At 39.1% G+C, this 13,157-nt stretch overlaps 1 protein-coding gene across 1 annotated transcript in view; it reads right to left on the bottom strand.

Moving 5' to 3' along the window:
• The window catches only part of Etv1 (ETS variant transcription factor 1), an 89,351-nt gene that overhangs the window by 13,347 nt on the left and 62,847 nt on the right, over positions 1-13,157 (bottom strand). Inside the window, exons 9-10 of the mRNA XM_050158718.1 lie at positions 3,975-4,041; positions 2,070-2,140 (exon numbers count right to left, since the gene is read on the bottom strand). Of these exons, the coding sequence (XP_050014675.1) occupies positions 2,070-2,140; positions 3,975-4,041 (138 nt within the window). The remainder of the gene's footprint in view (positions 1-2,069; positions 2,141-3,974; positions 4,042-13,157) is intronic.

Genomic DNA, 13,157 nt, shown 5'->3' with positions numbered 1-13,157 from the left:
CCTGGTATGGAAAAGTATAAAACAATCTCATGAGCAAAAGTGTTAACAGTGCTTTTGTTATACAACTTGGCTTTTCAAAGCAAAAAGCCAAACCAGGACACTTAGTGTTGTGACCAATAATCCTTCCCTTCTGGCTCCAGCCACACGTCTCAGAACTACATGAGCTGGCGTGATTCACACTGCCTGTCTAATGCCTGCAGATGATTCAGGTATCTTCTTATGTTGAAGAAACAATACAGTTAAGTAGCTGTAGTCACACTAAGTGTGAACTGCATAATGAACTAAATCACAAGCTCTCTAGAGATTTCTGGCAGAAAGTATGCAGAACAACACCTCATCACATGACAAGAAAAAACAAACAAAAAAGTCATACTCAAACAACAACACAAACACACACAGCTATCCAGTTCAACAGCCACTAAAGAATCATAATATTCTTTTTTTTTTTAACCTGGAACATTTATCTTTATTTCAAAGTCAGTTTTATTTATCTCAGATGTTTCCTTCTAATATTACCATTTTTTTTTGTGGAGACAAGTGTGCAGCCATACAGACAGTGAAACCTTGTGAAATGAAGCTTCTTTGGTGTTGCCGTCTACAAATGTGACTTATTCAATTAGCTACATGCAAAAAAAAAGAAAAAAAAAGAATCCTCTCTGATGTAATTTTGTTGTCTAATACTTAGAAAGACAAAAGCTAGCTTTAAATATATATATGTATAATGAAATTACAGTATTTAAAGTCAAAGAAATCAAACCAGGACAGCAAGTTTCCTAAGCACCAACATCTTATTTTTACCATAGTTTTAAGATGATTTTCCTTCTTATATACCCTTACTAATTTTGAGATTATTTAAAATGTGAAGCTCGCAATAAATGCAAAGAACAAAGAAAGGACATTCCCAAAAGCAAATTTTAAGCCCCAGGTCAACAGAAAAAGCCAAATTTAAGGATTATGATGGCGTGCTCATAGGGTAGTTAAGAGAGCTCGCAGTTCTGAAATAGAGGTATAACTCTCCACTACAGAAGAAAGGCGAAGCAGTGCTTCCCTTTGGGGTTTCAGCTCCATGACCTTTAATAATTTAGCCCTCTTAAGGGAGGCCGAGGAAATAGATCTTCCTAAAACTCCCCATGCTTTCCAAAAACTACAAGAACAGCAAGAAGCTTGGCAGTTAAGCCCTCAAGTAACTAATTAGAATAGACTGAGCAGCAATCTGAGCATACACTTCGCTGTTTAAATAATGACAATTAAAAACTCTGAAAGCACCCAAGTCATTACAGCCGAGATCCCCAAAGTTTTTGCAATCAGCTAATCAGAGGGCCCCTGCTCATTTCCTGTTTGACAATCAAAGCAGGAAATATGGAGACCACTCCGAAGAACCAGTAAATGAATTAACCGTTCATTTTTCCTCCTAGCTTCCTTGTAAATGTCAGCTTTTGCCACGCGCATTTCAAGAACAGAAGATTCTATCTGGTTTGACGCTCTCTTCTACTATCTAGGACCCTTTCATTGTACTATCGAGAGATATTTAAAAGGTAATACTTCCCTAACTTCCTTTTAAGCAATTACGACATAATGCTACATTAGCAATGGACATCTTCCTGGGTGGGAGTGTGGGGGGCAAGCAGTCAGTAAACCCAGTGGGCAGTTATGTTGTTCTTGTGCTCCGTAATGCATCTTTTCATGAACAATAAAAAGACAGGAGGCTGCATTAGTCATCAGCGCATCCCTAGCAGCATGCTTTCTCTTCTGCTTTGTTAATTACAGGATCGGCTTTCAGTAAATCTCAAATAACAAGCTGCATGCGCTGGCTCGGCAGGGCAATGGAAAGATGCCTCGCTCTGCACGACGTGGAGCAACAATGACGTTCTTCTGTCCTGTCTCCAGAAAAGGAATGAGAGAAACAGAGGGAGGGGGAGCAAAGGGAACACCCAGTAACCTCACTGGTCCATAGTGGGTGATATAAGATGTGCACAGACACCTGCAAGTGCAAATGTTAACTGCTTTCAGCAAAGAAAAATGCAATCTGCACTCACAAAAATCAAATAATGAACCGGAGAGACACCCACCATCGAACTTCTCTGGGACAACACACGTGTCATCGTAGAACTGCCTGGGGCCCTTTTCAAACATGCAGCCTGTGGGGGGAGAGCAGGACATGGTTATTAAGGATAGAGTATGAAATCAAGCTCCCAAGTGCTTTAATCGCTAAGAGAATGGGATTCTTTGAAAACGACTCTGTAACTTTCCAGCTATTCGATATTGGAAGCATTTGTTTGGCTCTTTGCCTCAATTTCCCCATCTTTCATATGGGAACGAGAGCAACAGAGTTCTTGTGAGGACCAAATGACTTGAGTGTACTTCAATTTAGACAGGCGCCATAGTATAGACCTTACCAAAGGACTGGCAGACCCTGGCTTTACAGTGTATTGCTTTATGTTCTGGCTTCTTTTTTGTTTCATTACTTAAGAGAGAGACAGCAAAATGAACTTCCAGAATTGTCCTTGATTTCTGGTGTTGTCCCTGGCTCTCTGAAACTGAGTTAGTTTATCCTTCACTTCCTTGTCGAAAAATTTTGGGAGGCTAACCATCTCACTTTAAAACCATTTGTATTAGATTGTGTATGTATGCGTGCCTGTGTGTGTGTGTGTGTGTGTGTGTGTGAGAGAGAGAGAGAGAGAGAGAGAGAGAGAGAGAGAGAGAGAGAGAGAGAGAGTGGTGTGTGGTGTGCACACATCACAGGTGGACCTGAAGATCAGAGGACAATTTGTGGTAGTGGGCTGTCTCCTTCTGTTATGTGGATTTGGGGACTGAACTCGGCTCTCCAGGTTTGGCAGCGAGAATCTTCATTCATGGCGCCTCCGACTCACCCACTCCCCCTCTTCATTAATAGTCAAGAGAGAGAGAAAGGGGGTTTTGTTTTTGTTTTTGTTTTGTGCTGCACTAACTCAGCTTACAGAAAAAGTGAAAATAAACTGATATCTTTTAATAACCATTTTCTCTCCCATGTATACTTGACTTTACCTAATTGTCACCTTTAATTATAGGAAGAAATTTCATGCAATTTAAACATAGTTTTATTTCTAAAGTACAATGTTCTGTATGGTAGGTTTATAATATTAATAACACTAGCAATAGTAATTATATGTTTTGCTCTCAAGTATTAAAGATTTTACTGTCTTCTGTTGTCATTTAAACATCTATTAATATCATTCACATAAAGCCAAGTTAGTCCTAACTGAAAAGGGTGTAGCTAAGCGAATTTTACAGAACAAACAAGTTGTTTAAGTCATAGTTCCAGGAACCCTTCAGTGGAGATAATATCCAGATAAAATCATTTCTTGTCTAGTACTTTGTAGATGTCAAAATCTATTAGAGTAGGAGAGTTCCACTGTGGCTACCTGAAATAATAACTCCTTCTCTACACTGCTCATGTGAATCCATTCTGAATAACTGCTTTTCCGAAAGGTACAAAACCGAGGACATTGAAAGGCAAAGTCCCACCATGTTTTGCTATAAAACCGTGATTTAAGTTTATGAGGTCGTAGACAGATACTCTCCATGATATGTGTCGGTAGAGTGAAGTTAGGTGCGCACCCTCTAAGGAGCAATTTCTAGTTAAAGAGTGCCAGGTGCTGGGAGAAAAGAATGCAACTGTTTGTGTGGACAAGACTCACACTAACAAGCAAGTACAAGCTACCACGATGTCAGAGACTAGCCTTTCATTTTGAAAAGCTAGAGCGTGTTTGTGTTTATTTCGCCTTGCTAGGGACTGAACCCAAGGCCTTGGATATACTGGCCAAACACTCTGCTACTGATCATCCCCTGCCCCCAAAGGGTAATTTTTAAAATAATGTTTTAGAAACATAATGTGTTTTCTCAAAGCACACAATGACTAAGTCGATCCGAATTTGGAATGTGTGGCTATTTTTAATGTTATTTATTAGGAACTTTTAAAAATGGAGAACTTAACTTCTGTTCTGCTTGGGTGAGCCAGGAAGCCTTCTTGCCTCATGTAGATGGAGTGGCAGCTAGGCACTTCTGAAAGAAGAAGCAAAACTTGTCAGAGAGAGGCAGGTTAGAGGGCAGGACCGGTGTGGGTAGAGAGAAATGAACAGGGTCGCCAAGAGACCACTTGAGCGAGCCTGTCAGCACATAGTGGGCCTTGCCAGCGAGCCTCCAGAAACGAAAGCTCCATGGATCGCAGGGAAGGCTGGTGCTCTTCAGTCAGAGGTGAACACAGTTTTACCGACTCAGCTTTGCTGCAGCTCAGCAGTACGACACTGATGCCACACCCGTATGTCTAAGGGTGGTTGGAATTAATTGATATACCTCACACTATTCGGTCTATGTGCACTGCAAAACTCAAAGACTTAGTTACAAATAACTTCACAAATACTGAACAGGAATTACTAAGAAAAGATAGAAAAATTAAATCTCATGAGCTATCTTGAGCCTTTTTAAGGTTTTTAGCTGTTTTTCTCAGGTAACAGTATATCTGGTTTTTCATTTTTATTAAGAATTTATAGATTATGTTTAAAGCTAATGAAGAAGCAATGCGCAATAAAGAGTTTTACAATGCCTGCGCTAAGAAAAAGCCCCACCTACAGGGCCAAGGGGTCTGGAAGAGAAACCAACTTGGCTAACCATGAAGGCTGCTTCACAGTGCTAACTCAGAACTGAACATGTTGGATGATTTTGATACGGAGAAGAAAATAAAACATGGCTCAGGAGACATACCTAAATTCAAGGTCCTTATGACTATGTAAACTACTTCGCTTTGGACAAACCTTTCTTTGCCTGCATTTCTATAAAATAAGGTGTTGGGAGATGTTCCCCGACACCTATTACAGTTCACCAGTTTCCCGTGCTGAGGGAAGATTCACTCAGAATTCAGAGACCGATGCATGGCAGCCCCTCAAATTAAGAACCTTCCTGTATTTTTGGAGTCCCTTCTGAACCCTACCTATTAGCTATTTAATGCTTTGTTTTTATTTTTTTTTCTTAAAACTACTTCCTCAAAACACAAGTTTCAGATCTCCCAAACAGAGTCCTACCCTTGAACGCATAAACACTTGCTCAAGACAATTCGATCCTATGTACATTTTACTAGCTTTTTCTTAAAGCACATAAAAAAAAGAAAACTAAATTTGTGCCACAAATACGATACTTAATAGAAGAAAAAACCTTCCTTTCCACTGCTAGTAATTCAAATATACCACCCTTAACAAATGAATCTCAAAGTCCAGTCTCTTCCGATCTATCCATTCAGACACTTGTGGTAACAACAGATAAGCTATACCCTGTATCTGGCCTGTTTTTTTTTTTTTCCTTGAAGTAAAAGTTCTCATTTTCAAAGTCAGTACTTTTTGTTTGTTTCTTTCTTTGTTTGGTGTGACGACAAGCGATATATTTTTTTTTGGCCTAATGATTAATGTCAACAAAAATGAGCAATTTTTAACATAAAAATATTTTAACGCATATGGTTCTAATCTAAAGCATTGCAACAGTAAGCCATAACTCTAACAACATTTTAAAAGTATGGTTTTGGTGGCACACACCTGTAATCCCAATATTCAAGAGGCTCAAGGAAGAAAGATTGTAGATTTGAAATCATTCAGAGTTACACAGAGACAGTCTCTCAAAAACAACAACAACAAAAACACAAAGCCAAGGATGTAAGAGGCTGGGAATGTAGTTTAGTAGTACAACCCGGCCATGGGCAAAATTTCCACCATTAGAAAAATAAATTTAGCACTTATCTGAGAAAAATGTACATAAGAAGGCATAGTCTTTGTGCTGAAGACAGTGGAAAATTTGCCATCACAGATTTTTCTATAACATGATTTGCACAATTTATTAGATAATGCAAAATTCTGAGTCTATGAAGGTAGAGAGATTCTTTCCTGACAGAATTGATAATAGGCCAAATAGTCACCAATCACTTTATTCCAACCTTAAACAAATGACGAAGCTAGAAATTAATTTTTAATGTTGTTCTGATTTATTGCGAGGCAGAAGGTCTCTCAAAACAGGTGGGCCTGGAAGGGGCAGTGTTAATGACTGCAGTCGGTGTAACAGCTGCTAGGAGGCAAGCATTTTGCTGAACCCATGTTGACACCATGCCACAAAAATCCTCTTACTGAGTGTGGCACACCTGGAGTACGGCTGTAAGAACAGCTGGCGGGCTCGGAGGCTGCTGGAGGAGAAGGCAGAGGGTGACGGTTATTACATATAAGTGTGACTAACTGCGCTTTCCATCCCAGGGTGGGAGAAGAAGAAACGCAAGTATTTCTGAGGAACTCAGTATACAAGGCTAAAGGACACTTAGAGAAAGCGTTCTGATGTGGTGTAAAATTAGTGTAGCCCTGGAAATCTAGGCACAGAGTCAGAGACCTTTGTGCACAATTTGTCTAATTCTGCATCGAGAAAAACAGCTGATGTCTCTATTGTTGTTCTTATGCTGTACCGTTCCTTGAAAATTCTAGGTCTCTCTAAATAATTAAAACAGATTGTTCTGAAGTTTATTAAAATATCAGTGGCACATAATAAGACTCAGGCCAGAATTTTCATTACAGTTTTCAACAGAGCAACATGTGATTTACATTCTTAGGAAGACAGTGGGTAACAATTTATGAAGAGAATTGTGCTTTTCCAATTCCTGCCATTTATTACATGAGAGTAAATCAAATTAGCAACTAGTTTTTAAAAGCAAGGCCTTGGCTATCATTTTAAAATCCAGTCTGCCCTTAAAATAGATGTCATTTATAAAGTAGAGAGAAAACAGAAAAAAAATTAAATAAAAGAAAGGGGTAGGAGTTTTATTCACATAGAAGAACTAAAGTCATGTTATTCTAAAGTGATATCAGTTAATTTATGACTATCAGAGTGGGTCAGACTCTAATCAAATTGTAGAAACATTTCCAAAGTGATTATTCAATCAAACGACTAACATGGTTAATTAGGGGCCGTAAACATTGCTCTGAAGTTCATCAAAGTAATGACTTGCCCAGAAAAATTACCGCTAATTAAATTGCCTGCTGCTTTCATTTCTACCTTATCTAATAATAAAAAAAAGTCCAACTGGTGAGATCTGGCATTCCATTTGAACTTTTGCTAAACGTCCAATGAAGACCCAAGCTGGGCTTCACCCAAGCGGTGACTTCAAAGGCCAATGTCTGGTGACGGACAGTGGAGGTGTCACTGGGAAGATTTCCCTTTCCTGTGGAAGGAAGGACAATGCAATGGCCACAGACAGCCCACTGCGGCTTGGCCATCACAAACGTGCAGGACGGCTGGACAGACGTCCTCTAGATACACTGTCCTATCTGGCATCCTCTGGCTATGATTTTAGGATGACCAGTACAGTACAGTGATGGCTGAAAGCTACTTTGTCACCTACCAGGCACAAATTCACGTCTAAGGTCTTTCGTTTCACGGGAGTATAGCTTCCAGCAGGTTAGTTAACGGCTCTATCCTCAACCCCCTCCTCTTATAAAACGGGAGTGCTATTGATATTTTAAAACTGTAGCTAAGAGGCACATATGGAATAAGTTGTATGTATTATTTCCACTAACATATTCAGACAGAAGGAATTTAGGACCTCTTTCAATAATTTACTTGTATATATTTATTTTGTGTTCTTAAACTCCATGAACTTGTTGATTTGTTGCTTACTGGTGCAGTTATTCTAGAGTAGACTGTGTAAATCTATCTCTTAATCAATGATACCTAAAAATATATCGATTGACCAGTCATGAATTTGATTAAGCCAGAATTTCCCCCAGATATTCTGAATACTTGAGGACGCATCTTTGAACCTCATATTTTTGCCATATTAGCCCTTGTTGTTTGTTCTGAAATCACACTGGCTTAAGAAGTTTAAAAGTCAGCCTATAAATTGGATTATGTAAATTGAATTTAGGACAAAGGGTTTTTTATTGATGTAGAAACTTGTGGATCAAAGCGTTCTAAAACTCGATATTAGTGCTGACCAAATCAACGCAGAGAAATCACAGCGCCTGTAATTTGTTACAGATGAGCTCTTGTGGTGATGAAAGCTGATCTAATATGCTGGAAAAATTCAAAGCAGTGAAGTGTGCTGGTCTCTCCGGGCTTCCATGCATGGAGGTGGAATCAAGAACAAAGCAGTCTCCAACCTGCCCGCTTGGGCTCGGCTTCATGGAGGGTCACTACTGAAGGAATCAGATTTGGGTGTGATTAAGAAAGTATCACTTCACATCAAGATACATGTGCAAGAAACTTTTTTAAAAAGTGTTTTATCCTTCTTTGCCTTACAATGCAATACTGTGCTGGAAAATACAATGATGACGTGGGAAGGTTTTCCAAAAGTTTTAGCACAGAATGCAGCTTTGAATTTGCACATCTAAAATGCCAGGCACTCCTTTGATTTGCATATTTGCTGCTCAGTTGTACAAAATGAAAATTCCCCCTTTAGGGTATCATTTGTGTAAGCTTCCAAAAGCCACGCCTGACCCAGAGAGGAAAGATTAGTCATGATTGGTTAGGTGGGTTTTAGTGGTTGTTGAAACTAGTTTGTTACCAAGTAGTGTGTAAACCTGGGATTATCTCATATAACAAACCTAACAAGGAGGTTGAAAATGAAGTCTCTCCTTCATTTGATGTTCCTGGCTGGATTTCTGCAGTAATAATCAATGTATAACTTAATTCAGCATTCAAATGTCTTAAGGTAAATGAGAAATCCCAGGAAAGTAGAAGTAGTTCAAGATGGTGTCTTTGCTTACATTTGAATTAGAATGCAGAAGTTGACTGGCTGTACACTTTGACTCCCTGTAGGAGCGATGGGACTAAGTAAAATCCACATGGAGCTACTCATTCATTCATTCATTCATTCACTTTTAAAATAGGGTTCGTTGTGTCTTTTTGACTGACTGTACCCACTACTGGGACCACGAGCATGAACCACCATGCTAGTTAAGCTCTGTTCAATACATTTAGATAATGGAAGAAAGTTTAAAATGCTAAATATACAGAGTCAAAATAGTGGATTCTGTAAAACATGCATCTGAAAGTAGCATGTACTTTGTAAGGGGTGTGTGTGTGTCTGCACGCACGTGTGTGCACGCACACACATGCATAATGCAAACCTGGAAGATTTTACCACTTTTTGTTAGTATTACTATTTAACAAATTTCTGAAAATGTATGTATTAAATCCTGATGTAGCTGGGGATATACACAGTGGTAGAGTGCTTGCTTAGAAATGCAGGAAGTAGTTGGTTCAAGACCAAGCACCAAAAGTAAGTAAGTAAATAAATAAATCCTGGCATGAGCTCTTTTAACAAGCAATGATACCAACTTTAGAAAAAAAAGAAAAATATTAGAACATTGTTGTTTTCAATCCCTTCAGCTCCTTGAGTCCTGGCTTCACTAGGTTACATTTGTTTGCTTCCTCTCACTCCTAATCTCACACGTTATGGCAAATCCCAAGGGGTGTCTAGGGCATAAATGACACAGCGTGGTGAAAATAGGAATAAATGCTAACACAGAAGCACCCACGCTACCCTCTAACTCTGCTTTTACATTTGACGCATGAGTGCACTTGGTTCTAGTTAATCAGGAAAACTACATTTTATTGTTTCCTAAAAGACACAAGTCATGGAAAAGATGTTTTTGTACCCATAATGTACTCCATATTGGAGAAATCTGCAAGTTATTAAGTCCACCAAAATAAGTTCCATCAGTTGTATGTTAGACTCTCATGAGAAAGATGGCAAACAAAGAGTTAAAACAGAGAAGTTCTATGAACCGCTGGTTCTCAGCCACAGAGATCTGTGTGGAAGGGCTGAAGGGATGTCATGGTGGGTGGTTAGGAGCACGTTTTGTTCTTTTGGAAGACCTAGGTAGCATTCCCAATATGCACATGGAGGCTCACACCACCCATAATTCTAATTTTAGGGGACCCAGATTCCTCTTCTGATCTCCCTGGGCACCAGGCAACACACGTGATACACAAACATTCATAAAAACAAAACATCCACGCACATATTATAAAATAAGTGGTGGATTTGGACATGACTTAAGTTTTGAGAAGGGAGTGATGAGTTTAGTATTGCTTTATCCATCCTTGGGATATTTCTCAGCAAATGGAAGGAAATAGAGCAAATCTACACTACATTGAACCAGGAAAGAAAGAGGGAAGTCATGCAGTTGAGTGAATTCAGTATTTCTGAGACATAACAGCAGCATAGTGACAAACAATAACATATAATTTTCCCTCTGAAACCAAAAATCTTACTCATAAGCTTCTGAGATACATTGTGGACTGTATCACCCACAAAACATGAGCAGGCCTAAACAGTATATGGACATTCTGAACTCAGGATACCATACGTTTCACAAGCTGGTGATTTTGATTAAACTAGAATAAAAAATAAAGTCAAAGAGCCGAAGGTACAGGCATTATCGTGACTGGGATATCTATTAGAAATCACCTTGCCCTGGCAGTTGAGACAGGGCTAAAAGTAAATGTGAGAACCAGTGCCATTAGCTGACCCCATGGTTCACAGCAGCACTTTGCATTGGAGGATTTAGAGCTGGGTACCCAGTCCATCCTAATGTGTTTCCTGTTGGAATCTGTGATTTGAAAGAAAAGTATACTTGGTTTCATCTTTCCTGCGATTCTTACCTTATTCGGCTGTAATATAATATGCATATAACTTGTTCTGCTTGCCTCCAACAAAAATGAACCTAGTAATAAAGTCCAGCATGAACTGGGTCAGACATAGCATACTAAATTTGCATATGTTGACTTTAGTAGAATATTTCAGATACGTCGTCTTATCCTCTAACCTAAATATGAGTTTGACACCTTGTTAAAGGGCTCATAATCTTTGAAGGAATCTGCAGAAATCGTGATAAAATTATGCCAATGAATGGCCAGCATTATTGTCGGGGCCCTTCATATTTGTCAGCCGCTGTGTTAGGCACTTCCGAGCCTTAACCATACTTTATCTTTACAAAAGCACTACCCTCCCCCTCCCATTGTAAACAAGTAAATGGAGAGCCAAAGGAAATCACAAAGTTTGCTCCATCTGATACAAATATCAGGCCCAGGAGTTAGTATTTTTTGAATGTCAGAGAAGCTAGGTGGTTTTATTGTTTAATGTTGGGCATAAATAAAGGTCAGATTATGCTGATAAAGCAATAAATTAATCAAGGTTCACACACAAAGAGGAGTCAGAGTTCAAAACTCAGAGTTAAAGAGGTCTGTGAAATAATCACAGCCATAGGACTGCTGACTTTTCAGTCTCTGGTTGCTTTGTGGTTATTTTTCTATGTTTTGAAATACCTGTCCTTATACAATGTCACGGGCACTATTAAAATCAATTAAATAGAGATATTCACACACATAGTGAAAATGGTAAGCATCTGATTAACCCAACACAAGTTGTTTGACAAATATTTCAAGTTATTTGCATCCTACCTAGAAGAAATATTTATGAAACCCATTCCTCCCCTTGCCTAGCTCTTACCTCTTGCCTTCCATACTGGCATTTGAATATGAAACTCCTTGAGTACCAAAATATTTTATAAGAATATTTAAAATCCAAAAATATTCACTCCAATAAGCATGCACACGCATGCATGCGTGCACACACACAGATAGACAGACAGACAGATAGATAGATGATAGAGTTTTGAAAAGAAGGTGATCTTTTCTTTGCCTCTTTTGTTCATCTTTGCTAGCACAGAGAGACAAGGTCAGTGGTCTTTAAAGTGTTTCACTTAATTTCAAATCTCAGCTCCACTTAAAAGAACAGTTACACATTCATTTCACCCACTTGGAGTAAGCAACTCAAAGCCTGTGTCCTGGCTGTTTTGTTCGAAAAGAAACCATAAATTACACACTATGAAAGTGTACTCCACCCCCTTTTCCAAGCTAGTTCAACTAACAAGGACATTATCCCTTCCCTTCCCCCTTTCCTGCCTGTAAAATCCAACTTAGACAAACACAGTCGGGCTGAGATGACATATTTGAATGGAATTCAGACCCACCAGTTCCTGTTTATGTTTCTGATTTGAGAATGTTGTCTTCTCGTTCACCATACATTAGGGACTCTGGAAGGCCATAAGCAGTGTCAGGTTGCACACAGGCAGGACCAATGAGCATTAATCATTACTTCCAGTCAACTGGCAAAAGCAGCAGCTGATGGAATACTACACCCTCCAGCTCTGTATAAATGACATTCCAGAGAGCCAGGCTGTGTGTGTGTGTGTCTGTGTGTGTGTGCATGTGTGTGTGTTTCCTTTTAGTCTCCATTTTATGAATGAAACTCCAGGCTCTATGGAGTCCATTCATGGAAGAGAAATGCTTACAAGGCTCTGCCCCTAGGGATCAATCAGTCATGGGCAAAACTGATATGATTGGTTTAAGACAGCCTTCAGCCTTCCATTACTGACTTAAAATGCAGTCCCTGTCTATTTGACCTGTGTTAATGCATAAAGAGTAAATCCAGACTGTAGTCTCAATTCTCAAATCAAATCACTCGCCAAGGCCACTTACAGTAACTGTAGATTTAGAGTATACTGAAGCATTTCTTAGAAAAACTGATAGCATAAAGCCATATCCTGGCTTGGTAGACTTGCTATTTAAACCAGAAACCCACATAAGGAAGGTAGACAATTAAAAGCAGTCAAATTGTGAGGCTGACCCATGACGACAATTATAATAATGAGATCAATTAGATAAATACCACTGTCAGTTTTCACAGTTGAAGTACCTAAAACATCATCCTGCTTGTCCACAAATCCCTGGCTGAGTGAGAGAAAATTGTCTTTGGATGCTAGAGAAACAGATAGGAGGTTACCATCTCCCACAGAATCAATAGCTCATTTTTTAAAATTCCCAAGTGATTCTCAACTTGCATTTCTTCAAGCAGCAGTGTTAAAAGTTAGGAAAGAGGGAAAAACAAGCCACAGCCTTATATGAAATAAAATGTGGCCTTAAGTGAGAATATTTCATATGGAACAGGGCCAGAACTCAGCCTGTGGGAGTGTTACATCTCAGGTACAAAAAGCCAGAGTTCATGGAACCATAATTGTAGTTGTAACAGAAATTACCAAAAATGGCAATGTTCAAACTTATCTAATCTAAGCAACCACAGGGGATGAACT

Source organism: Alexandromys fortis, unplaced genomic scaffold (genome assembly GCF_014885135.2).
Source record: "Alexandromys fortis isolate MF-2015 unplaced genomic scaffold, M_Fortis_MF-2015_v1.1 scaffold_101, whole genome shotgun sequence".
Lineage (NCBI taxonomy): Eukaryota > Metazoa > Chordata > Mammalia > Rodentia > Cricetidae > Alexandromys > Alexandromys fortis.
Note: the sequence above shows the minus strand (reverse complement) of the source record. Positions and strands in the feature narration are given on the sequence as shown.